Source organism: Nyctereutes procyonoides, unplaced genomic scaffold, assembly GCF_905146905.1.
Source record: "Nyctereutes procyonoides isolate TBG_1078 unplaced genomic scaffold, NYPRO_anot_genome, whole genome shotgun sequence".
Classification (NCBI taxonomy): Eukaryota; Metazoa; Chordata; class Mammalia; order Carnivora; family Canidae; genus Nyctereutes; species Nyctereutes procyonoides.
Window position 1 is genome coordinate 70,172,313 of NW_026575140.1, and position 26,568 is coordinate 70,198,880.

General features: G+C 44.6%; 2 protein-coding genes across 7 annotated transcripts in view; one reads left to right on the forward strand and one right to left on the reverse strand.

Moving 5' to 3' along the window:
* The window catches only part of USP28 (ubiquitin specific peptidase 28), a 67,839-nt gene extending 42,168 nt beyond the window's left edge, over nt 1-25,671 (reverse strand). For 4 of the 6 annotated variants that reach the window (XM_055304773.1, XM_055304769.1, XM_055304772.1 and 1 more), the window contains exons 1-4: nt 21,857-21,960; nt 21,201-21,239; nt 2,760-2,837; nt 1,377-1,509 (exon numbers count right to left, since the gene is read on the reverse strand). In XM_055304773.1, the coding sequence (XP_055160748.1) occupies nt 1,377-1,509; nt 2,760-2,837; nt 21,201-21,239; nt 21,857-21,913 (307 nt within the window). In that variant the 5' untranslated portion in view covers nt 21,914-21,960. Of the gene's footprint in view, nt 1-1,376; nt 1,510-2,759; nt 2,838-21,200; nt 21,240-21,856; nt 21,964-23,369 lie in introns of those variants that run through there. The other 2 variants (XM_055304771.1, XM_055304770.1) reach the window with 2 other exon arrangements.
* Nucleotides 21,912-26,568, forward strand: part of HTR3B (5-hydroxytryptamine receptor 3B) — a 59,454-nt gene continuing 54,797 nt past the window's right edge. The window contains exons 1-2 of the mRNA XM_055305275.1: nt 21,912-21,934; nt 22,304-22,707. Of these exons, the coding sequence (XP_055161250.1) occupies nt 21,912-21,934; nt 22,304-22,707 (427 nt within the window). The remainder of the gene's footprint in view (nt 21,935-22,303; nt 22,708-26,568) is intronic.

Below are 26,568 nucleotides of genomic sequence, written 5' to 3' on the forward strand. Positions count from 1 at the left end.
ACTCTTAGCAGCATTATTCAGAGTAGCTCAAAACTGCAAAAAGTCCAATTATCCATCAACTCCATCTGCCCTAGCTGATGGCTCCTTCCTCCTGGAAGTCTCCTTGGCTTTCAGAGTCCCATTCTCTCAGCTCTTCCAGCTCTCCTGGTCTTTCTCTGACCTCCCTGGACACTGTCCACACTCTCCACCTGCCTCGGCCCCTGATCACTGGGAGTGTCCAAGGATTAGTCACTGAACCCATTCCCTCCCATGCACCCCCCAAAAGCTCACCGGGTCTCCTTCCCATCCCAGTCACAGGTTTATGATTCCAAGTCTCCTCTCTCTGCAGCCGGATCTCTCCCCTGAGCTGCATGCTTGGATCCCCACTGCCTTTCCGACACTCCACCTGATGTCTGGCAGGTGCCTCAAACTCAGCATTTTTTTCATCTGCCACCCATCTGCTCTAGTGGCAGTCATTCCCAGGGTGCTTAGTATAACTCCAGCATTTTCATTGCTTAGGAAAAAAACCCTGCAGCTATCTTTAAGTCCTCTCTTTCTCATGCCCCTTATCTCCACAGTAAGCACAGCCCCTTCAGCAGGTGCCCCTCACCATCCCCACTACTACCCCCCGGCCCATGCCGCCAGAACCCGCAAAACCTCCTGACTGTCTGGGGCTCCCTGCTCTGACCCATGTTCATGACCTCACCCCTGCAGTTATGTTCTGAACAGAGCTGTCAGAATGACCTTTAGGAAATGGAAACCAGTGGACATTGTTCCTCTGCTCCAAGATCTCCACTGGCTAGCCTCTAGCTAAAGGGAAAGCCAAATGTGCATGAAGGCTCTGCAGGCCATGCCTCCTGGTCCCTCCACAGCCTCACCTCTTACCCACTAAAGCCTAAGCTCTGGCCTCCTTGCTGTCCTTGAGCAGATGGTGTATATATCAGTCTTAGGACCTCACTGATTCACTCTCTCATCTCCCTTGTATCTTCTCAGAAGGCCCCACCTGGTAAAAATCCAATTACTGGTGCTCCTTTTTTCATTTCTTCCATTCCATCCTCTACTTTTCTCTATGGTATTCGTCATTTTTATAAGCTATATAACTTACCGACTTGTTGATCCCTTCTGTGAGAAAATAAGCTACGTGAAAACTGGGGTTCTTATGCTTCTGTTTATTTCCAGTGCCATACAGAGTGCTTAGCACATAGTAGGTACTCGTTAAATAAATGCAGAATGAATGAATGAATGAATCCATGTAATTGCTTAGCACTGTGCCTAACAGATAATGATGGTCCAATAATTAGCTATTATTAACATTATTCTGAAAGAGTTGATGTATTGATAGGAAATACACATATTTTCTGCTAGTTCAGAGCAGGACTAAGACAGCATATACCTACTTGCTAATACTTCTTTGTTGGCAGCACTCCCCTCTACTTCAGATGGTTCTGTAGCAACCGTGTCCTGACTGGGCTCTTTAACTCTTTCCTCAGTGAGAAGGCTGACGGCTTGGGTGATGTCACCATTACTGGCCTAAAGAAAGGGAAAAAACAGAAATTTCAAAAGTAAAGCACCACAGCATTTAAAATAAATGGTGAGTTTGTTTTTTGGTTTAACTCCTTACTACCCGAGTGACTGAGTATGTCAGGGCGTAATTCTAGGGTAGAAAGTCGAAGAAAGACAGTATGGTGTTGGATAGTGAGTGTACCATGCTCAAAGCATATATCAAACTCCTGGTTACAAGAGGGTTGTTGCTGCGCTCTGATTTCCCACAACAAGCAAACAAGAATGAAATCTTGCTGGAGATTTGTTCTCACCGCTCTGGATGCTACTACTGCCAATTTCACAGACTAGCTAAGGCATGATGTGTCGAAAGCAGGTCGGCAATGAAAACAGAGATTTAAATGAAGTCAGCCTCTTCAATAAACATGCCAAGCAATTACCATATTCCAGGGTGGTGACTGTATTTCTATTTGTTTTTAACTTTTAATAGGACAGGGACGCCTGGGTGGCTCAGTGGTTGAGCATCTGCCTTCGGCTCAGGTCATGATCCCAGAGTCCTGGGATTGAGTCCCACATTGGGATCCCTGCAGGGAGCCAGCTTCTCCCTCTGCCTGTGTCTCTGCCTCTGTGTCTCTCATGAATAAATAAATAAAATCTTAAAAAAAAAAACAAAACCCAAAACTTTGTATTAGGACAACCTTCTAACATATACAATGGTAGAGGCAGAGGGAATGTCTAACTGAACTCCAGGCACCCATCACTTGGCTTCAACAATTATCAAGTTATGATTAGTCTGGTTTTAACTATTCTATTCTGTTTAACCTCTCTCTGACATTTTTTTTTCTCTCTCAGACATTTTGAAGCAAATCCTAAGCATCTCATCAGTACATCAGAATGTACCTTTTCAAAAACATAACCCACAATGCTATTACCACACTTCAACAGTGTTTTAATATCAAATCACCAGCTCAAATTTGCCTAACTCAAAGATTTTTTTTAGCGTGTTTGAGTCAGGATCCACATAAAGGCTACAATGTAATTGGCTGATATATTTCTTAAATCTCTTCTGACCTGTGGGGTCCCCCCAAGTTGAGTCTCCCACCCCCAACTTCCCCCAAACCTTATAATTGACATATTGAAGATACTGGGTCATCTGTCCTGTAGAGCTTCTGTTCCTATATGCACTTTCATTTTGGCATAAAAATAGCTTGCCCTGACAGAACTATGATATTGGACAACTGTTTTAAAGCCTGTTGGCTAACAGCGGCCTTGAAACTAACCTTCAGAGCTTCATGAAGAAAGGAGGGGTCCTGAATGCCTGTGATTTCTCTTAGTTGGTTTAACAGCATTTGGCAGCTCTGTATTTGAGAAACAAACAAACAAACAAAAAAAAAAAAACCACACACAGGTCAGTCAGAAAGCAAACCTGGATACATTTAAAGAATTTTAGTACAAGCCACCTGGCTAATCAGGCCTAAGACTTGAGTATTTTATTTTAAGGAACTGACGAGCTCCAAACAAGAAGGTACTGTCAGACACATTCTAAAATGCCAAATCTTGGAGTGCCTGAGTGGTTCGGTCCATAGAGGATCTGGCTCTTGGTTTCAGCTTGGGTCACAATCTCAGGGTTGTGGGAATGAGCCCCACATTGGGCTCCACACTCGGTACAGTCTGCTTGGGATTCTCTCTCCTTCTCTCATCCCCAACCCCCTATCCCTGGTTGTGTGCTCTCTCAAACAAAAAATAAATAAAATCTTTTAAAAATAAATAAATAAAATGCCAAATCTATTACTCTTTTAATAGCTTAATCATGAGGGACACCTGGGTGGCTCAGTGGTTGACCATCTGCCTTTGGCTCAGGTCGTGATCCCAGTTCCCTGGGATGGAGTCCTGCATCAGGCTCCCGGCAAGGAGCCTGCTTCTCCCTCTGCCTATGTCTCTGCCACTTATGAATAAATAAATAAATAATCTTTAAAAAACAAATAAAAGCTTAATCATAAAAAAATGCTTTTGGAACCTGTGGAAAAAATATGAATAAACAATAAAACTAGCAAGTATATAAAATATTTAAATGTAATATTTAGCCCTTGTAGTAGCTGAAAGTGCCTGAGGTTTTTTTCTTTCTGAGTAACACATAACTAGGTCATATAAGGAGTCCAGGGAATTTGCATGGATGTGAAGATGTACTATTTTAAGCTTCACTGCACATGCCATTTTTGTGTGTCATTTTTCACTGACAATAAATTTCTAATCACATAATTAACAAATGATACCACCGACATCATATTTAAAACCACAGGTTTGATTGCTTAAAAAGCATGGACAAAACTAAGATTTTCTGAATTATACTAAAAATTCCCGAAGGAATAAAAAATGGAATACTTTCTCTTCGTTAATCTGAATCATGGAAAAACCTATCTTGTTAACTTTCAGCTACCATAAGATCAGTGTATAAGCCCTTTGCAGCTCTCAAGTCTTTAGTGGAACATTTCCATCGTGTTTTGCACAGAACACCTGTTTTTTTTTTTTTTTACAAGCAAGCTCAATGTAAATATAAAAAATTGGCTGGCCCAATTCTTTTAGATGATTATTGAAAACAAAATAATTCAGGGGGCGCCTGGTGGCTCAGTGGGTTACACATCTGCCTTTGGCTCAGGTCATGATCTTGGGGTCCTGGGATCGATCCTGGAGTTGGGCTCCCTGCTTTGTAGGGAGCCTGCTTCTCCCTCTCCCTCTGCTGCAACCCCTGCTTATGCTCTCTCTCTCTCTCAATTATTTTTTAAAAAAGAAAAATAGTTCAAGTTTGAGAGGAAATCAAATTTATAAACATGCCTAAGGTTATTCTAGAATTAAGCTCCAATTCAATCCTTGATGCTTCTCATCAACTACCTTTCAGTGAGTGATACACAGTCCATGTTCACTGTCAGCTGTAACAGAAATAGGATCCTATGTTTTTCAACAGCTGAGGGCCCAATGCAACACTTAAATATCACACAACAAGAAATAAATAACTGAAACAGCCCTGCACAGTGCTCAGAAAAGCATCAACAGCCTTTCTGCTCTAGTCATGGGCCATGGTCACAGGCTAGAAATGGAAGCCGACTCTGCTGAGACCAGCAGTCTTGGAGGGTAGAGTCTTGTCAAAGGGAGTCATTGCCTACACACTGGGAGAGCTCTCACACTAAAAAGTGTCCAGATTTAGCCTGAGCAAATGCTGGAAACTAAGCAGGGCATTTTTAGAAAAATAATGTATTAAAAAGTTTTTTGGGGGGCACCCAGTTGGCTCAGACAGTTAAACATCCAACTCCTGATTTCAGCTCAGTTTATCATCTCAGGGTCCTGAGATCGAACTCCAAGTCAGGCTCCCTGCTCAGCATGGAGTCTGCTTGAGATTCTCCCCCTCCCTCTGGCTCTCCTCCTGCATGTGCATGTACTCTCTCTAAAAATAATAAAAATAAAACTTTAAAAAATAAATACGATTTTTCTTCCAAACGAATTCTAATTCCATTTTATTGTGTAAAAGTGTGTGAATCTATATTAATCTCAATCATACACTATTGTCCAAAAAATCATAATCAAGGGGCACCTGGGTGGCTCAGCAGTTGAGTGTCTGCTTTTGGCTCTGGTCGTGATCCCGGGGTCCTAAGATCGAGTTCCGCATTGGGCTCTCTGCAGGGAGCCTGCTTCTGCCTACATCTCTGCCTCTCTGTGTCTCTCATGAATAAATAAAATCTTTTTAAAAAATCAAAACTAATATGCCCCCAAAAGGGTGGGATGATATAGACCTTCCTCAACTTATGATGGGTCACATGCCAGTAAACCCATTGTAAGTTGAAAATATCATTAAGTGGAAAATCCACTTAATACACCTAACCCAGCCTACCTAGCTGACCTTAGATGACTCAGAACACTGAACATCAGCCTGCAGTGGAAGAAAAATCATCTAACACAAAGCCTATTTAATAATAAAGCATCGAGTTTGTCATGTGGTATATTGAATACTGTCCTAAAAGTGAAAACCAGAATGGTTGTAGGGGTGCAGAAGTGTTGGCAGTGTATTACTGGTCATTGACCCCCAAGACAGCATGGCTGTGTGCCCTGCCCAGCGTCTCCAGAGAGGAGCATATCACACAGCGCTGCTAGCCTGAGAAAAGATCAAAATTCTAAATGCAAAGTATGGTTTCTACTTCTGTACCATTGTAGAGTAGATCTATCATAAGTCAGGGACTGTCAATACTTGGGAGAAGCAAGTGAGTAGCATTATTAACCTAAATGGAACCAGTGAGGTAGCAATGGGATTGATAACCATACCTTCACATCTCAAACTACTCTGGGTACTGACCCCTAGGGTTCATAGAAAATAATTCCAGTCCAAAATGGCAGCTAACATACACTGCTTACTTTCAGCCAGGTGCTGTTAAAAATGCTTCGTCTGTATTAACTAAGTTAACTAACTTCCCCTTTGTAACAAGACTGGGATAGGTGCTAAGCCCGTGTAACACAGAACAGGCATGGGGAGGTCCCGTACACAAGATTATCACTAGTTAAGGGCTGGAACTGGGATCTGACTCTAGGCCCCTGGGCTCCAGAGTCTACATGCTACTCTATGCCCAGCTGTATCTGAGAAGACAGAAAAATAGGCAAGAGCTTCTATTTAATGCAAAACCAGGTAATGATTTTATTCCTGTATTTTGACCTTGGTCTCTGCATCTTCCCAAGCTCCCTATGATCAACAATCACGGCTTTGATAACACAATAGTACAATCAGTTCTAAAGCAGCTACCACCAGGAAAGTACTGCCTCTGAAGTAAATGCTATTTCTGAATGAATCTAAGGGGCCATCAGTTATAAGGAGCACACTTATCTATTGTGCCACTAAGGAGAAAAACTGTGGCCACTTAAAACTAGGACATGAGGCCTTCATGATGGTCCTAGGAGACACATGAAGTGGTCACACCAGCTTCCTGCAGCTCTACAATTCATTTATGTTGAGAAATATAGCAGTTTCCTCTGCTCCCAGGGACACTGCCCAGCACATGACAGGCAATTCTTTTGCATGTTTCTCAGTAACAAAACTAATATACCTAGGCTATTTTCCGTTCTTAGGTCACATTAAACACTTGATTGTAGCTTTGCACGAAAATCTGACACTGTGCTCATTCCTCCAGGGACAGATATTTTGCCTCAGGTAAAATCAAATTTATACCCTGCTGTTCTGCTTCTATGCCTTTCTTCACCCAGTTTTTTTTTTCCCCACCTAAATGTTAAATCACAGTATGATCTTTTAAATTGAAAAGTAAACTAACCATGTGGTACCAACGGTACCTGTAACTCACCTGTCATGACAGTAGGAACAGCTATGACCAAGCCCATACACATGCAGACAATGATTAAGTATATCATATCTGCTGCTGGCAGGTAGTAAATGGAAGGAATGTCTCCATTTCAGAGATCTCAGAATGCCAAATAAAAGTAAATCAATGAAATACAGTATTCAACTGTTAAACAATTCACCAATCCTTATATTTGGCTGTGGATTAAAGCTCCACTCCCCTTTCTCCACTTTGTAATAGATAAACAGTGGAACATTAATACATCTAGAATAATACACGCGGAAAGAAAATAAACTTTTGGTTTCCCTTTTTTAAAAGTACTACTAGGCACAGATGACAACTATGTAAAATCATTTTGCACGACTCTAAGAATAATACTCTACATGTTAATTCAGATCCAAATCTCAGATCCTGCTATTGGAAAACCATTATCTGATTCTACCCTTAACCCGCTGAACCTTTTCTCCTACTCATTTCCTTACCTCACGAATGCACCCACTCTCATGCTGTCAGGCGTTCCTTCTATTACCTCCAAAAATGCCTCCTACATTCTGGAAACCCAGTCAAAGGCTTTATTCATCCTACCTCCCCTTTAAAGTCATCCCCAAGAACTCTGGTTCCCACTCTTCTCTCTCTTTCTAATCTCCCATGAAGGAGGGGACTTCACCATCTCTACCTGATATTTCTCATCGTGTGGTCCTCTAAATGTTTCAAACGGGAAATTCTTGCCCATGTAAAAGGCAAGAATCATACAACATCCTACTTAATTTGAAGGACAGTGATGGCAACAGTTGGGACGAGCATACAAACACCTTCTCTGTGTCAGGGACCTTAGGTGCCCTGCATACCTGTAATCCTTGTACGAACCCAAAACGGTAGGAATCATCCTCTTCATTGTGCAGACCAGGAAACCAGAGTTTACAAAACTTATTTTGTCATCAAATGTCTTAAAAGACAAATCAGGGACACCTGGGTGGCTCAGTCAGTTAAGCATAGATGCTTTTTTTTCCCCCAAAGAGTTTATTTATTAATGAGAGACACAGAAACAGAGAGAAGTAGAAACACAGGCAGAGGGAGAAGCAGGCTCCATGCAAGGAGCCTGACGTGGGACTCGATCCTGGGTCTCCAGGATCAGGGCCTGGGCCGAAGGCAGCGCTAAACCGCTGAGCTACCCAGGCTGCCCAAGCATAGACTCTTAATTTTGGCTCAGGGTCATGAGATCGAGTCCCATGTTGTGCTCCCCACTCAGCCTGGAGTCAGCTGAGGGTTCTCTTTCCCTCTGTTCCTCCCCCTGCTAGCGTGCGTGCAAGCACTCTCTTTCTCTCCCCCTCTCTCAAATAAATAAATAAGATTTTTCAAAAAGACAAATCACAGATAACTATTACAAGCTGGAATAAATTTCCCAAGGATTAAGCCACACTACTGATATACACAAATAACAGCTATGGTATGACTCAAGTCTCATGAATGTTTAGCCAAACCTATGTTCTATGTAAGACCCTCAACCCAAATCCTAAAAAGTGCTATATGTTAAGTATTTGTTTTACAGTAACAGACATATTAAGCTTATTAGAGTCCTACTGTATCACTAACTCAGTTTTTCCGGGTACTTCACAAGAAGCTGATTTAAATATTAACTTCACCATAACTACGGCATTATATACATAGTACACACCCAACAGGAGACAAGACAAAGCCTGTGCTCCAGGCATAATGAAGTCAAATAACTGGCAAGAGCCGACAGGTTTGTATTTCCTTGGCTAAATTCACATTGTTTTCACTAAAACAAAAAGGACTCTCTTTTCTTGCCCAGAGGCAGTGAAAAAAGACAGGTATACACAAATCTCTAGAAAGAAGAAACTCAAGCTTCCTGATTTCAGTTACTCGGTGATTTTGGTTCAATCCAGTCCACTTCTCAGGATGGAAGTTTTCTTTTCCTTCTTTTTTCTTTTTTATAAAAGATTTTATTTATTTATTTGACAGAGAGAGAGAGAAAGAGTACAAGCGGGGGGGGGGGGCGCAGGCACGGGAGCAGGAGACACGGGGCTCAACCCCAGGACCCCAAGATCATGACCCGAGCTGAACTCAACCGACTTCCCCAGGCACCCCAGAACTGAAGTTTTCTTAGAGCAAAGAGAATAATTCATCTCACAAAAGCAGTGAGCAGGACTACTCACATAACAAAAACATTATAGCATCGAGTTTTATAACAAACACTAACTACAACTAAAATCAAATTCTTTGATCAGATGAGGCAAATTTGTGAGATTACTAATTAAGAGTTTTATCTCTAAACACCAAGTTTAGCATCATGATGAGGAGCTTTATAGACTATTCCATACCTTCAAATGGAGATAGTGTTATCATTCTGACATCACATTTCCTGACCTTAATTGTCTATTCTCCCAAAGACATTTCTAAATTTGAAACTTAGCAAACTGATAAATGTTCTTTTACTCCAAAGTGTAAAAGTTCCTTGTGAGTCTGCCCAATAGAATTCCCTCCAAAATTAAAGATCTGTTCTTCCAATTTTAAAACGAAACTTAAGTAGCCAAGGAAAGCAAAAAGAATAGCTTTAGGAATCAAAGACACTATATAGCAGCAACTCCAGAAATCTAGTCTGGATATCAGGGTCTGAAATGCATTCAGAGACTGCCCTACTGATTCTTCCACCTCCCACAAAATAAGGACCAGCCATGGAAGCCCTCATGTTGTTTTCCTTTTAGCAACAAATCATGTTTATTCCAACAACTCCAATTTACTCACAACACGCCAGAAGGCTAGGACTCTCTAAAAATGACAGACGCAGTTTTTGGTGGGTAAAAACTAAACCCCCAGAAATAAGGCTACTTGATAACTTACTTCAATGATGTGAAAAGTAGGTACATGGTGAAAAGGACTGTTTCAGTTCATCAACTGACCCAAAGTTTTCAAACAGCATTAAAAGCTTTTAAGAAGGGGGCCCCTGGCTGGCTCAGTCGGTGGAGCTCTTGATTTCGGCTCAGGTCATGATCTCAGGGTTGTTGAGATCCAGGCCTGCGACCAGCATGAAGCCTGCATAACATTCTTTCTCTGTCCTTCTGCCCTTCCCCTGCTTGTGGTCTCTCTCTCTAAAATAAATAAATTAAAAATAAAAAATGTGGGGGCCCTGGGTGGTTCAGTGGTTGAGTGTCTGCCTTTGGCTCAGGTTGTGATCCCAGGGTCCTGGGATCAAGTCCCACATCACGCTTCCTGGAGGGAGCCTGCTTCTCCCTCTGCCTATGTCTCTGCCTCTGTGTCTCTCATGAATAATTAAATAAAATCTTTTAAAAATTAAAATAAAATTTAAAAATTTTAAAAATTAAAAATTTTAAAACAGCTTTTAAGATGTTGCCACTCTTATATGGCAAAGAAGGGGCTGACACTAGAATTAAATGCCAGGAAAAAAAAGGAATTGTTTCTCATCTCTTTTTTTCGAATGCACTAAACAAATCCAATAGCACAAAAGGATATACAGAGAAAAGGAACTTCTGTCTCCTGTCCATCCTAGCCCCACTTCCCAGGAGTAACCACTATCAATAGTTTCTGATATATCTTTCTAGAAGTGGCCCCCCTGCACATGAATATATCTTTTCATACTGGACATCGTGTCCTGCAACTTGCTTTTTTAATGCTGTTGAACACATTAAAGCAATACTTTTTCATTTCTTTGAATACATGCTCCAGCCAACTATAAGAAATGAAGCTGGGAAGTTTTTACAGTAAGGACATATGGAATGCATCTTCACAAATCAAAGAAAATACCACTTTTAGCAATATATCGCAAAGGTTGAGAAACTAGCAAAATAAGGGTAAAGATATAGCAATCAAATTTACATGCTTATAGTGTCACAAATCTAACACCAAGATTAAAAGTTATTATTAGGTAGGACTTGGAGTGCAGTTTCTATTTGTGATAAACAGGAGGGATGTGAGAGGGTGATGTGAGAATGGGTTAGGAAAGGCTCTAAAAGCAGGAGTTTGGCCTTGATCTGATGAACAATGGAAAATCATCACATGACCCTGGATAGTGCAGAAATATGAGGGAAAATGATGGTGCTTTAAGAGGATTGATCTCGCGCGCCTGAACATCTAGTTCAAAGAGAGATAAAGAAAAAAAAAACAGAGATAAAGACTAGGGAAAGAAAGTTCAAGCATGAGAAGACAACGAATAAACAGGTGTGAGATAAGGAGGATGCTGGGAGGAGAAATGAAAAGGTAGGACACCTACGGGAACATCTCAGAAAACGGAGAAATGAAGTTTTAGTCAAATATTTGAAACTGGATGCCTGAGAGAAAGCTGCTGGCAATGACATAAAAAGGCGCCAGTGGGAAAACCAACCAGTATAATATACCACACTACCAAGATGAAGGGTCAAAACATCTGATCACCTTGACAGATGTAGGAAAAGCATTTGACAAAATTCAACACGTTCTCATGATAAAAACCATCAGAAAACTAGGGACAGAAGAGAATTTCCTTAATATGACAAAGGATCTTTATTAAAACAAAAACAAAAAATTAAAACTCACAGATAACATCACACTCAACAGTGAAAGACCAAACGCCAGCCCCCTGAAATCAGGAACAAGACAAGGATGCCCACTGTTAGCAATGCTATTCAACAGCATACTGGAAATCCTGGCCAGAGCAATTAGGCAAGTAAAAGGTGTCAGAATTGGAAAAGAAAAAGTAAAATTATCTCTATTCATAGATGACAGGGTTTTATATAAAACCCCAAAGAATCCACAGGAGTTACTAGAGCTGATAAACACATTCGGCAAAGTTGATAAAAGATCAATAGGTGAAAATCAATGGTTTCCATACAGCAGCAATGAGCAATCTGAAAAGGAAATTAGAAAAACAATTCCATTTATAATAGTATTTGGAAAAAATATAAAATACCTAGTAATAAATTTTATCAAACAGGTGAAAGACTTGTACTCTGAAAAGTGTGAAGCACTGTGAAAAAAAGTTAAAGGAAACCTAAATAAATGGAAAGATATTCAGGCTGATGGACCAGAAGACTGGATTAGTCAAGGTTCTACAGAAAAAAGAAGAGGGTGTGTGTGTGTGTGTGTGTGTGTGTGTGTGTGTGTGTAAAGGAACCCTGTATTCCTAGTTTCTGTTGGGGTGGGGGTGGGGGGAGTTATTTATTTAATTTAAAGATTTTATTTATTTTCTCAAGACACACACACACACACACACACAAACAAGCGGAGGGAGAAGCTGGTTCCCTGTGGGAACCTGATGAGGGACTCAATCCCAGGACCCCGGGATAATGACCTGAGCCAAAGGCAGAAGCTCAACCACTGAGCCATCTAGGTGCCCCAAGAAGTCATTTATTATAAGGAACTGGCTCTTGCAATTATGGAGGCTGATTAAGTCCGAAGATCTTCAGTCGGCAAGCTGTAAACCCACGAGAGCTAGAGATGTAGTTCCAGTCTAAGGGCAGAAGGCCAATGGCCCAGTTCAACAGTCAGGTAGGTGACATTCCCTCTTACTCAGTCTTTTTTGTTCTATTCAGGTTTTTAAGTGATTGGATGAGGCCTACAAACGTTAGGGAGGGCAATCTGCTTTACTCGGTCTACAGTTCAAATGTTATCTTATTTAAAAGCACCCTCACAGGGATCCCTGGGTGGCGCAGCGGTTTAGTGCCTGCCTTTGGCCCAGGGCGCGATCCTGGAGACCCGGGATCGAATCCCACGTCAGGCTCCCGGTGCATGGAGCCTGCTTCTCCCTCTGCCTATGTCTCTGCTTCTCTCTCTCTATCATAAATAAATAAAAAATTTAAAATAAAATAAAATAAAAGCACCCTCACAGACACACCTCGAATAACATTTGACCAAATATCTGGGTACCTTGGTTCCCAGTCAGGTTGACACCCAAAATTAATGATCACAGAAGACTTAATATTATTAGGATAGCGATATTACCCAAAGTAATCTACAAATTCAATGCAATCTCTCTCAAAATTCTAACAGCCATTTCTGGAGAAATGGAAAAGCTCAAATTCACAAGGAATTTCAATGGCCCTGACTAGCCAAAACAATATTGATGAAGAACAAAGTCAGAGCACTCACATGTTTAGATATCAAAAGTTATTAAAAAGCTACAGTAATTGGCACCTGGTGGCTCAGTTGGTTGAGCACCTGCTTTTAGCTCAGGTCAAGATCCAAGGGTCCTGGGATGGAGCTCCACATCAGGCTCCCTGCTCAGCAGGAGGCCTGCTTCTCCCTCTCCCTCTGCCTTCCCACCAATGCTCTCTCTCACTTCCTCAATAAAATCCTTAAAAAAAAAAAGCTACAGTAATCTTGCCAATTGAACACTGCACAAGACATAAACATCAATGAATTAGAATTGAGAATTTAGAAAAATCTACATCTATGGTCTGGTAAGGGTGCCAAGATCATTTGATGGGGAAAAAACAGTCTCCTCAAAAAATGATAGGGCAAGTAGACATCCACATGCAAAAGAATCAAGTTGGGGCAGCCTGGGTGGCTCACTGGTTTAGCGCCATCATCGGCCCAGGGTGTCATCCTGGAGACCAGGAATCAAGTCCCATGTCAGGCTCCCTTCATGGAGCCTGCTTCTCCCTTTGCCTGTGTCTCTGACCTTTCTCTCTGTGTGTGTGTGTCTCTCTCACGAATAAATAAATAAAATCTTAAAAAAAAAAAAAAAAAGAACCAGTTTGGACGCCTACCTCCACAATACACAGAACCTAACTCAAAATGGATCAGCAACCTAAGTATGCGAGCTAAAACAACAAGCCTCTTAAAAGAAAACATAGAGGCAAATCTTCATGATCTTGGATTTGGCAATGGATTCTTAGATATGGCACCAAAAGCATGAGCAACAGAAAAAAATAGGTAAGCAGGACTTCACCACAATTAAAAAGTTTTGTGCATCAAACAATATTATCAAGAAAATGAAATGAGAACCCACAGGATGGGAGAAAATATTTCCAGATCATAAATCTGATAAAGGTCTAATATCCAGATTATATTACAACTCAACAATTCAAACAACCAAAGACAAACACATGCAATTCAAAAATGGGCAAAGGACCTGAACAGACATTTCTCCAAAGAAGATGCCAATAAGCACATGAAAAGATGCTTAACACGAGCCATTTGGAAAATGCACATCAAAATTACAATGAGACACCCCTTCACATACGAGGATAGCTGTTACAAAACAAAACAAAACAAAAATGGAAAATAACAAGTGTTTGGAGAGGATGGAGGTGGAGAAATCAAAACCCTTGTGCATTGCTGGTGGGAATGTAAAATGGTACACCTGCTGTGGAAAACAATTTGGCAGTTCCCCAAAAAGTTAAAGACAGAATTACCATATGACCTAGCAATTCTACTTCTAGGAATACACCCAAAAGAGCTGGAAACAGGTACTCAAATGTTTGTACACACATGTTCACAGCAGCACTAATCATAAGAGCCAAAAGTTGGATACAACTCAAACGTCCACCAAAGGAAAAATGGATAAAATGTAGTAAATACACAGATTGTATTATTCAGACATTATAAGGAACAAAGTACTGACAGATGCTACAACATGGGTGAAACTTGAAAACATTATACTAAGTAAAAGAAGCTAGACACAAAAGGTCACGTATCATATGACTCCATTTATGTGGAATATCAAGAATAAGTAAGTGAACAGACAGCGGATCAGTGCTGCCAGGGGCTGGGTGAAGAAAGGTGTAACTGCTTTGTGGATATGGGTTTTGAAAATGTTTTTAGAACTACAGAGAGGTCACAATATTGTGAATATGTATGTTAAATGTCACTGGACAGTACACTTTAAAATAGTTAATTTGGGGGGCAGCCCCAGTGGCACAGCAGTTTGGTGCCACCTGCAGCCTGGGAGTGATCCTGGAGACCCGGGATCGAGTCCCACATGGGGCTCCCTGCGTGGAGCCTGCTTCTCCCTCTGCCTGTGTCTCTGCCTCTCTCCCTCTGTGTGTGTCTGAATAAATAAATAAAATCTTTAAAAAAAATAAAAAATAAATAAATAATAAATAAAATAAAATAGTTAATTTGGGGGTGCCTTGATGGCTCAGTCAGTTTAAGCATCTGACTCTTGATTTCTGCTCAGGTCATGATCTCAGGGTTGTGAGACTGAACCCTGCCGGGCTTTGCGCTGAGCGTGGAACCTGCTTAAGATTCTCTTTTTCGGGGCAGGTCGGTGGCCCAGCAGTTTGGCACTGCCTTCAGTCCAGGGCATGATCCTGGAGACCCGGGATCGAGTCCCACGTCGGGCTCCCTGCACGGGGCCTGCTTCTCCCTCTGCCTATGTCTCTGCCTCTCTCTCTCTCTGTGTGTCTGTCATGAATAAATAAATAAAATTTTTTAAAAAATTCTCTTTTTCCCAGGATGTCTGGGTGGTTCTGTTGGCTAAGTGACCAATTCTTGGTTTTGGCTCAGGGCACAATCTCAGGGTTGTGAGATCAAGTCCTGTGGCAGGCTCTGTGCTCAGTGTGGAGTCCGCTTGAGATTCTCTCTCCCTCCTACCCACCATGTGCATGCTCGCTCAGTCTCACAGTCTCTAAAACAAATACATAAATCTTAAATAGAAAAAAAAAAAAAGCAAGGCTCAAACCCAGGACCTTGATATTATGATCTGAGTGGAAACCCAGTTGGATGCTTCACTGAGCCACCCAGGTGCCCCTACTCCCGCAGATCTTTGATTTAGCTTTATCTGTCTGGTATTTTGACCTCCATTTTTATGTAGAAAGCCCAGATAGTGGGGATAGCGCTACGTACACCAGATCCCAACACACATTAGCCTCTGTGGACATCTCAGCTTTCCAGGGTATCAATGTCCACATCTGGAAAATAAAGTACACTATAAGCTGTGACAGCCCTGGTACCACCATCAAATGAAGTAATGCATACAGGATTTGTTAGTAAAATGAAAAAAATATAGAAATGTCAAATATTGTGACCTGCCTGTCCCACAGAACCCGCCTAGAGATTGGGAGGGGACTACCTGCGCTTTGGTTTTGGTGAGATCACTTACTAGCTGTACAACGTAGCAACTTCTACTTCCTCCTACTAAATCTTACTTTACAATGTTGCTCTGTTGCATCTGGGTTCAATGAGAACATACCCTAAAGCATGTCATCCCTCCATCCAGTGACAGTTGAAAAGTTTGGTTTTAGAAAGGCATGTGTTTCCAGGTAGAATGTGGTAGAGTGGTTTGAAGTCCCAGTCCGGCTACTTACCATTTAACCTGGAGTAAGTAAGCCACATTTCCCATCTGTAATACAAAGGCTAACAGACTTTGGTTTCAAATCTCACATTAGGCCTTTATAAGCTATATTAGGAGCCAAGTCTGAGTATCCTCATTGGTAATAAGACATAATAATTCATAACTTGCAGTTTTTGTAAATACACAGAACACACCAAGAAGTGCTTAGGGCCATATCTGGCAATATGGCAGATACTATTATGACAGGTATATATTTCCATGCCCTGTGACAAAAGTCACTATGCAGCACATGGTTATTACCAAGGATGCGGATACACAAGCAGAACTATTTAATAAGCATTTGCAAAGAGAGGGGGAGAAGTCACTTGCAAGCTGGGATTACCCATGCAGATTGGGAAGAAGTTAATAAAAGGAAAGCTAACAGGTTAGCCCTTAAATGAGAAGCAAGATAGAAGAGGTCCTGGAACTGAAGCCTTAGGCGAGAATTTTGCCTTAGGTTATGAGATCAACACTAAATCAACTCCCTAAACCCATTACTGTGTTTGTAAGATGAAGATGATAAACTCAGACATCTTTTCCAGGGCTAATTTTCCTAAGAAAGTTGTAAAAATGATGTAGCCGTTTGGAAGTGAGGGCAAATGACAGTATTTCTGTGATAAGACTGTGGCAAATGATTAAAAAAATACACACTAGAAGTTTTTAGGAAAAAAGCAGAACTGATAGTAAGTATAGGAGTAAAGTCAAACGCCAAAATAACCATCAGCCAAACAGTGGAAGTGAGGGATCATCACATACAAAAGCATGAGAATGAGGCTCCAGTTGATACTTGAATAACCGAGGTGGAATGGGCAAAAGAACTACTTCTGTAATGCCACAGATTTCACCAGAGGGTGGTTAGTCACTGGTCACCTCCGAGAGATCCCTTTCGTTCCCAAGAGACAAATACTAAAAGCCTACTACTGGCAAGGCTCTCGTTGGGTGGCCTGGGGAATGCTGATCCCATAAAAACAGTCATTGCCCTACAATCTAACCTTCTGCTGCCTGGTCAGCCTCTCTGCAGGCCTCTGGGCAATCAGCCCTTTTCTCCCTGGAGCCTGGACAGGTCCCCACAGGCACCTCCTAACTGGGTTCCTGCCACCACGGCTGCTGCCACCACAAGCTTTGCGGTGCAATCTGGGAACCAATTCGCCTCGGTCTGGGGGCTGTGCCTCCTCTCTTAGCCAAGAGCTAATCTTGCAAGGGTCTGTGTTTTCTGAGTTTTCCACAGTGACCTGAAATCAAAATGTGACTGAGAAAACATTTAAAAAAAGAAACAGGGGATCCCTGGGTGGCGCAGCGGTTTGGCGCCTGCCTTTGGCCCAGGGCGCGATCCTGGAGACCCGGGATCGAATCCCACGTCGGGCTCCCGGGTGCATGGAGCCTGCTTCTCCCTCTGCCTGTGTCTCTGCCTCTCTCTCTCTCTGTAGCTATCATAAATAAATGAAAAAAAATAAAAATAAAAATAAAATTAAAAAAAGAAACAGGTGGACTGAGAAACTCTGGGACACAGGGCCATAGATGAATGGAAAATGGGAATTCTGCACAGCAGGACAGAGCTTCTCCAAGTTATCACCCAGGGATGCTACCAAAAGGTAAGCCTCGATGCAAGCGGTCTAGAGTGGAGGCCCCAACAGTGGTGTGCTGATTTGTGGAGCCTCTTGATTCCCTTGGTATAAATATTTCCACCGTGATGATTTCAAGCTACCATCATGAGGTCGCTGGACACAAAGTTGGGAAGAGATGAACCCATTCAGCTGGAAAGACAGTGCAAGCTGGCTCTCGCTCATGCAAATCTCTACCATTTCCAAACTCCTGGGTGATGCAGGTGCTGCTGGTCCAGACGGTATTTTGAGCAACAAGAGAATAGAAGACAATGAAGGTGTCTGCCACTTAAGCTAGAATAAAGGAAATGTGAGATAATTTAGAAGGGCAGGGAGAGACATCGCCTAGATCAGGGTTTCTCAAGCTCAGCATTACTGACATTTTGGGCCAGATAACCCTGCACATCACAATGTTTGGCAGCATTCCTGGCTTCCACCCACTGAGGTCAGTAGCATCCTCCTCCAGTAGTCACAATCAAAAAGCTCTCCAGACACCACAGATCTAGATTCATCTCTAAGAAATGAGGAAGGGGAGGGTTTACCTCTTACACGAGAAAAAGAGATACTGAAGAGGAAAAACAAAAAGCAAAAAATATATAAGATACCTCCTTATAAAAACAAAACCCTCCACTCATCTCTTTGGACAGTAGCAGGCTCAGCCAAGTAGAAAAGCAGCTATATGTTTAGGAAGAATGCAGAGAAGATTCAAAGTTTAAAACATCAGGAGAGTTCTGGAGGGTAAAAGGTTCTGACCTATGACAACAGGCTCATTGACTAAAAAGTAGGATCAAGGCTACATTGGTCTCTCAGAATTGCTTGAGTTCAATCCTGGCTGTACCATTTATTAGGTGGGTGATCTTGGGCAAATTATTTAGCAAATATAAGCCTTCCTGTATGAAAATTTCATGAAGGGAAAAAAAAAAAAAAAAACTTCATGAAGGGCAGCCCGGGTGGCTCAGCAGTTTAGCGCCTGCCTTCAGCACTGGGCCTGATCCTGGAGACCGGGGATCGAGTCCCACATCGGGCTCCCTGCATGGAGCCTGCTTCTTTCTCTGCCTCTCTGTGTGTGTCCCTCATGAATAAATAAATAAAATATTAAAAAAAAAAAAAAAAGAAAACTTCATGGAGTTGTTTTAAGTACTGAGATAGTATATGTTAAGCGCTGAGCACAGGGTCTGGCACACAGTACATGCTCAATTAGCATTAGCTCCTACTATTACCAGCATCATTATTTTCCTTAAAAAAACATCTGCTTCACTTGGCTACTGCTTAAATTTCTTCAATGAAATATAACACATAGAAAGATCTTGCCTGGTGAGGCGGTACTTGTCAATGCTTTTTATAAATATTGTACTCATTGTGTGAGCAGAGACTGTAGCTGAAGAGGCCTTAAAACTGTGAAAGCCAACCAAGACTGACTGATGTTCCAAAAATCACAACTAATGAGACAAGGTAAACGTGAATGAAAAGCCAGTAAGTCAAGAGAAAGCAAAAAGGACATTAAATTTTTACTGAAACTGGCAGGTTTTCATAGGGCTCCAGTTAGTGGTAAGGAGCATGTGATGAATCCTAGTACAGCTGCCAGGGATGACAGGTTTATAAGAACCAACCTGACTTCAAGTTGTTTATCCTACAAAAACAGTAAATGGTGCTGCTGGTTTTTATCTAAGTCAAGAACTGATTAAAACACAGAAACCTGGGAACGCCTGGGTGGCTCAGCGGTTTAGCACTGCCTTTGGGCCCAGGGCCTGATCCTGGAGACCAGGGATCGAGTCCCATGTTGGGCTCCCTGCATGGAGCCTGCTTCTCCCTCTGCCTGTGTCTCTGCCCCTAACCCCTCTCTGTATGTCTCTCATGAATAAATAAATACATTTTATTTTTTTTTTTTTTAATTTTTTTTTTATTATTTATTTATGATAGTCACAGAGAGAGAGAGAGAGAGAGGCAGAGACACAGGCAGAGGGAGAAGCAGGCTCCATGCACCGGGAGCCCAACGTGGGATTCGATCCCGGGTCTCCAGGATCGCGCCCTGGGCCAAAGGCAGGCGCCAAACCGCTGCGCCACCCAGGGATCCCAAATAAATACATTTTAAAACAACAGCAGCATCAGCAACAACAACACAGAAACCTGTCTGGAAGAAATCTCTGTAGATATTGGAGTATCAGTCTGCAGTATGCGGTATTTAGCAATATCACAAAATATTCTCTTTCAGACTCTAGTACGTACTGAGAACATATTCCAAAGGTGCTGCATTTTTCTCACTAAAATTCTTGGGAGGCTATAAAGGGTTGCCTGTCCCCTGGACAACTGACCAATAAGGGAGGAGAAGCATTCTAGGTTTTAAATAGCTTGTGAGCGTCAGGGGAGGATAGCTCGTCTCACTAGAACAATTAAAGATGCTTTAAGGGAAACGCAGAGTGCTTTTCAGAGAATCCCAAACAGAGTCCATTCTAACATGACACTCCTCAAGATGAGGAAGTTATTAAAACCTTTCCTCTAAGATGTGAAAGGTACTTTCCCCTAAATGAGATTCCTTCAACCTAGCCTGCTGATTTCAAGCATTTTCATTAGCAAAAACAAAAGGGGCAAACATTATCAAGCATTCCAAGCTTATCATCTGTCTCTATGGGGCGAATCACTGGAAAGAACAGTGAATGTCATCACTCTGCAGGTGGCCAGGAGTCAGGGGTGCTCCAGCCAGCCACAGCCAACCGAGTTCCAAGTTTTCCCAAAATAGCTATGACTTACATACAAGTGCTCATCAAACACCTCACACACAGACTCTCAGAGTGCTGAGAGAGGGGTCACTACTTAAACTGTGGCAGAGGTAAACGAAGATGCCCGTTGATGAACAGGCACATGGCTGCGGACAAATTTAAATATGACCTACCCTCCCTTAAAATAGCCTCTTCTCTAAATCAACACAACTGTCTCAAAACTCAAAAGATTTTCCCCACCTGTTTCGAAGTCACTGTCCTAAAAAACAAATAGAAATGATCTGTGAAACCAGGGGAAAACCCTGCCTCAGATCCCAATAGGTATCTGGGGACTCCTAACAATAGCATCTCCATTAGAAATCAGAAGCACGTGAAGTACCATCCACGTTACTTTCATTTTGGAGCCCAGGACCTGGAGGAGATTATAAAAGGAAATGTGTGCGCTCCTCCACCCCGGGGTCTCCCGTGTGCAGGAGAAGAATAAACAGGCACAAAAGGTTCCCCACGTGGAGGTGTCTGACAGTTTTGCCTTGTAAATATTTTTTTACGAAATTTCCTCCTTCCCAGACTCTGGCTGGAATACTTGGCACAGGTCTCCCATTCGGTCTCGAAAAAGCACAGCAGTGGGGGGGGAGGGGGGTGGGGTGAGGAGGTGGTGTTAAGTTGTAACTTTTCCAGAGTAACGTTAGAAGACGTTCTCAAGTGGCTCACTTCACCGAGCTTCTACACGCGGCATTGTCAGCCTTTTGATTTTTCTCCCAAACCAGTGTTCCACTCTCACCGACTGAGCCCAGAAATCCTTGTATTGATTTCGATCTTCCTAGATAATAGGAACAAGAAGGCATTTATGAGAATACCTTCTATTCATCGCTCTGTCCCTCCTCCCTCCCTAAGACTCCACTGGTGAGGGGGCGGGGGGGCGGGGGGGGCGGCTCTCAAGTTTACTTAAAAAAAAAAAAAAAAAAAAGAAAGAAAGAAAGAAGAGGCCGGGGCGGTGGGGCAAGGGAAGGTAGGGAGTGGCAACCGGGACCCCCGCTCTTTCGCAAGGTGTCGGCCCATCCCGGCTGTAAGTCGGCTTCCGACACTTTTCAAACAGCCACAAAGGGGACTCCAGACTGCACGCCGCGCACCCCAGCCAGCCGCCCCCGTCGGAAGCTCCGCACCCAGGTCGGGGCCCAGGAGCGCCCCCCAAGCATCGCCGATGCGCACAGCCCCACGTCCCGCCCCGCGGAGCCGGCTCTCCAAAGCCCCTACGGTTCCCGAACTTGAGCTCGCCCCGGCCCCGGAGCCCCGCGAGGACCTCAGACCCCCGCCCCGCCCCGCCGGCCGCCCCGGCGCCCTCCGCCGCCCTCCGCCGCCCCCGCCTGCCCCGCGCCCCGCGGCCCCCGCCCCGCCCGGGACCCCGGCCCCCCCCCCCTCGCCCGCCGCCGGGCCCACCGAGCCGTGTCGGTCGGCGGCTCCAGCCGCGTCGTCCTGCTGCAGCTCCGCAGTCATGGCCGAGGCGCCCCTCCGCGGGTCATCCGGCTCCCGCCGCCGCCGCCGCCGCCGCCAGCCCAGCCTCGCAGGAGGAGGAGGAGGAGGCGGAGGCGGAGGAGGAGGGAAAGGAGGAGGAGGAGGAAGCCCCGCCCCGCCCTCCGCCCCGCCCGCCCCGCTCAGGCCCCGCCCCCCGAGCGCGCCCGACGCCCGGCCCACAAGCCCCGCCCCCGGCCTGCGCGCGCACCCACGGCGCACGCCGGGCTCTGACCCCGCGCGGGCCACGTGACCCCGGCCCCGCCCGCGCCCGACGGGCACCGTCGCCGCCCCGGCTCGGTGGCGGCCCGCGCTGGTGGCCGGAGGTTGCGGCGGCGCCTTGCTCCCGAGCCTGCCTCTCCCCCCTGCCCCCAGGGCCCACCCGTGCGCAGGCTCGGTGGGTGTCCGCGCCCCCGGCCCCGGTTCTGCCCCGTGGCTCGCGGCCTTGGAGGCCAGCGCCGTAACGCGGATTCAGAGCTCGGGGGCGCCCCCGCCCCCCGCAGCCGCCACACCTGAGACCGCGTTGTCAACCACTGGGTGGCGATGCGGGCTACTGGCCGTGAGCCACGTTTATTCCCGCGTATCACGGCGACAGTGCGGTGGCACCTCCGCCTCGGCGGCCCCAAACGTGAGCGGCGCGGTGAGACCCCTTTCCTGGCGCGGGCCCCTGGCGGCGTCCTGGGCGGGCATTAGAGATGGAGGGCGGCCGTTCCCGCGCTCCTGGCGTTGCGGTCGCTGCGGCTGTGGCGGCCCCCCCGCCGGGGCTTCCGAGTCTGCAGGTGAGCACCGGCCTCCCCCCCGCCGGGGCTCCCGAGTCTGCAGGTGAGCACCGGCCCCCCCCCCCCCCGCCGGGGCTTCCGAGTCTGCAGGTGAGCACCGGCCACCCCCCCCGCTGGGGCTTCCGAGTCTGCAGGTGAGCACCGGCCACCCCCCCCGCCGGGGCTTCCGAGTCTGCAGTGAGCACGGCCCCCCCCCCGCCGGGCTTCCGAGTCTGCAGGTGAGCACCGGCCACCCACCCCCCCGCCGGGGCTTCCGAGTCTGCAGGGTGAGCACCGGCCCCCCCCCCCGCCGGGGCTTCCGAGTCTGCAGGTGAGCACCGGTACTCCCCCCCCGCCGGGGCTTCCGAGTCTGCAGGTGAGCACCGGCCACCCCCCCCGCCGGGGCTTCCGAGTCTGCAGGTGAGCATCGGCCCCCCCCCCCCGCCGGGGCTTCCGAGTCTGCAGGTGAGCACCGCCACCCCCCCGCTGGGGCTTCCGAGTCTGCAGGTGAGCACCGGCCCCCCCCCGCCGGGGCTTCCGAGTCTGCAGGTGAGCACCGGCCACCCCCCCCCCCCCCGCCGGGGCTTCCGAGTCTGCAGGTGAGCACGGCTAAGGCGCGAGCACGCGGTACAGTACGGCGCAGCTGCAGCCCCCCCGGGAGCAGGCCTGCCTGCTCGTCCTACCTGGACGCGCACAGGTGCCCCTTTCCCTGGCAGGTAAACCGGCAGAGGGATCAGAATCTAACGCAGTCACCGGGCTGACTGTGCGTGCGTGGATGGTTGCAGAACTTTTATGTTTATGTCTTGGCCTCCCCCCCCCCCCCCATGAATAATCAAAAGCTGTGCTTGGCCTCAACTCAGGGGTCATTGCAAAACAAGTTGATTTCTCAGCCTGGTTTATTCACAGCACTGCATACCTCTAAATGACTGGAAAGCTCTATTTCTGTATGTCTTTGCCATGTCTCTGGGGCAACTCCTGTTTGTCTTTGCACATTCATCGTAGGAAGTCGCCGATTTAATGTGAGCAAACGGGAGTGGAAACATAACTTATTCATGAAAATTTCCTTAAAAGACCCACCAGAGACCTCCTGTATTCCTGAAAGAGCTATATACAGGCCATTTGGTAATAAAGGTCTCTGAATTTTGGTCAAGCGTCTCTCTGCTATGTGGTTCTAAACAGAAGTCCAGATCTAATAAATCTTATATAATCACTTTGAGGACTCTAGATCTGATAAATCCTCTTAGCCTCCTGGGGCTTAACTACCCCCTGATCTTGGACAGGGTAATCAGCTAGAGACACCCCGTTCTACCAGAGTATTTGATGAACAGTCTAAGTCAGTGCTTGGGCATCAGTCGGTGAGTTTCATGGTGATCAAATGTCAAAAGTAGACATCATGGAACATGTGCCCTCACCACAGAAAATCCCGGCTCACTCCTTCTTACAACGCACACGTGAAGGCTCCAGAATAATTACATCATTAGTTGATAATCATTTCAAGAGTGGGGAAAAAATAAGGAGCAATAGCAAGTAATTGACATATTTTAAAAAGGGAATCGTTTTCCAGGTATTTCCCTAAAGGAGAAACTGATTTTTTTTTTCTTTTTCTGGAAATCTTCGGTCCCCATGCCAAGTTACTTTTTCTTAAAGATTCATAGAGTCAATGAATTTATAGTTCTGCTTCTGACTTACCTCAAAGCCAGAATATAGTTTGTATTATAATAAAATGATCCCGTTTCAATGTTACTGAATACTTGTGTGGAGCTTGTGTGGGATAAATGAGAATGAAGAGTAAGTGAGGAAGAGAATAAAGGGGCAGAAGGATATGTCTACTTCTGTTTCTTCTCTGCCTCTCTGTGTAACTGGTGCTTGCCACTGGCTTTGAAGGAACTGGATCTGAAGGCTGGGGCTGACAGTCAGGAACGACTCTTCTTTGCGCTATGGATTCCTTTCCAGGAAAGACTGAGTCAGAAATAGCCTTACTGGCAAGTTTCTTATCAGTTGGGAAAATGGCCTTTCTCACTAATCTTGCAAAGAGTATGACTATTTGTTATAGCCCCTGAATTAAACAATTAGATGATATGCAAGGTTAAATTATAGGCGTTAAGAAAGTGTTCCAGAAATGCCTCCCTTTGGCTACTTGAAAAGTAAATGCATTTCTAGCCTTCCTGAAATGTACTGTAGGCAAATGTAGTTTATAGGATCAAAACTTTCAGGGATTCCGGGGTGGCTCAGCGGTTTAGCGCCACCTTTGGCCCAGGGCCTGATCCTGGGGTCCTAGGATCGAGTCCCACATCAGACACTCTGCATGGAGCCTTGCTTCTCCCTCTGCCTGTGTCTCTGCCTCTCTGTGTGTGTGTGTCTCATGAATAAATAAATAAAATCTTTTAAAAAAAACTTTCAGTGAAGTGAGTTCATTTCCAGTTTTGAGGTATTTGGCCTTGCTACTCAAAATAACTCAGGTCCCGTTCTTTTCATTTCTCTAGAAAATAAAAACAAACACTACAAAAATGAAAACAAAACATCCCCCCAAAAAACCTTTTAAGATCTGTTTTATTCAGAATTCGTGAAAACCTTTAACTCGTGGGATTCGGTTTTTCTTTTATAGGAAGGTGAAAATAACTTTAGCCTCCAGATTGAAAGGTGATAATAAAAGAACAAGAAATAAACCCATTCCTGCAAACTTGATTTTTGACAGCATTGCAGACCAGTGGATGTAAGACATTTAACAAATGGTGCTTAGACAGCCAGTTATCCATATAAAAATTAATTTGGACTCTTACATCCTAAATAGAAATCAGTTTTAGGTGGATTAAAGACTTGAATGTAGGGGATCCCTGGGTGGCGCAGCGGTTTGGCGCCTGCCTTTGGCCCAGGGCGCGATCCTGGAGACCCGGGATCGCACTTGATTTTAGCCAAAAGGCCGAGAAGCGATGGAGACCCGGGATCGAATCCCACGTTGGGCTCCCGGTGCATGGAGCCTGCTTCTCCCTCTGCCTGTGTCTCTGCCTGTCTCTCTCTCTGTATGTCTATCATAAATAAATAAAAATTTAAAAAAACGTTAAAAAAAGATTCTAAAAAAAAAATAAAGACTTGAATGTAAAAAAGCAAAATTAAATTTTAAAACTCTCAATTGGAAGATATATTTTGAGGATGGGGAACTTTCTTAAATCAGAGACATAGAGTCCATAAAAGATCAATAACTTCAATTATGTTAAAATTAAGAATTTCATCAAAAGGTACCATGAAAAAATAAAATATCCACAAATTGGGAGAAAATATTTGCAACACATGTAACTGATAACATTTTAGTATCTAGGATAAAATTTTTAAACCTTGGTACTGGTACCATATTGGGGCAGAGACTTCTTTGTTTTGGGGGCTGTCCTGTGCCTTGTAGGATGTTTTAGCATCATCTCTGGCCTCTCCCTACTAGATGCCAGTGGCTCTGCACTACCCGCTTGTGACCATCAAAACATCTATAGACATTGCTAAATATTTCTTAAATAGCAAATTCTCCTCCAGTTGAGAACCACTGAACTAAACTAGGTGAAAAACCCTTACAAAAGAGACAGGCAATGCAATTGAAGAAAGAGCCAAAGGCTTACATAGGTACTTCACAGAAAAGGAAAGCCAAGTGTATGAAAAGATGCTAAACTCACTGATAATCAGGAACACAGGAATTAAAACCACAAAGATACCACGCCATGCATACAATTGACAAAAATCTTAAAATACCACAATCACAAGTGTTGACAAGAATACGGAGCTACGAGAGAATACTCTTTGGTAGTGTAAACTAGCACAACCACTTTGGAAAACAAGTTAGACATCAACTACTAAAATCTGAAGTTGCGCATGCCACACAGCCAAGACATCCTAAGT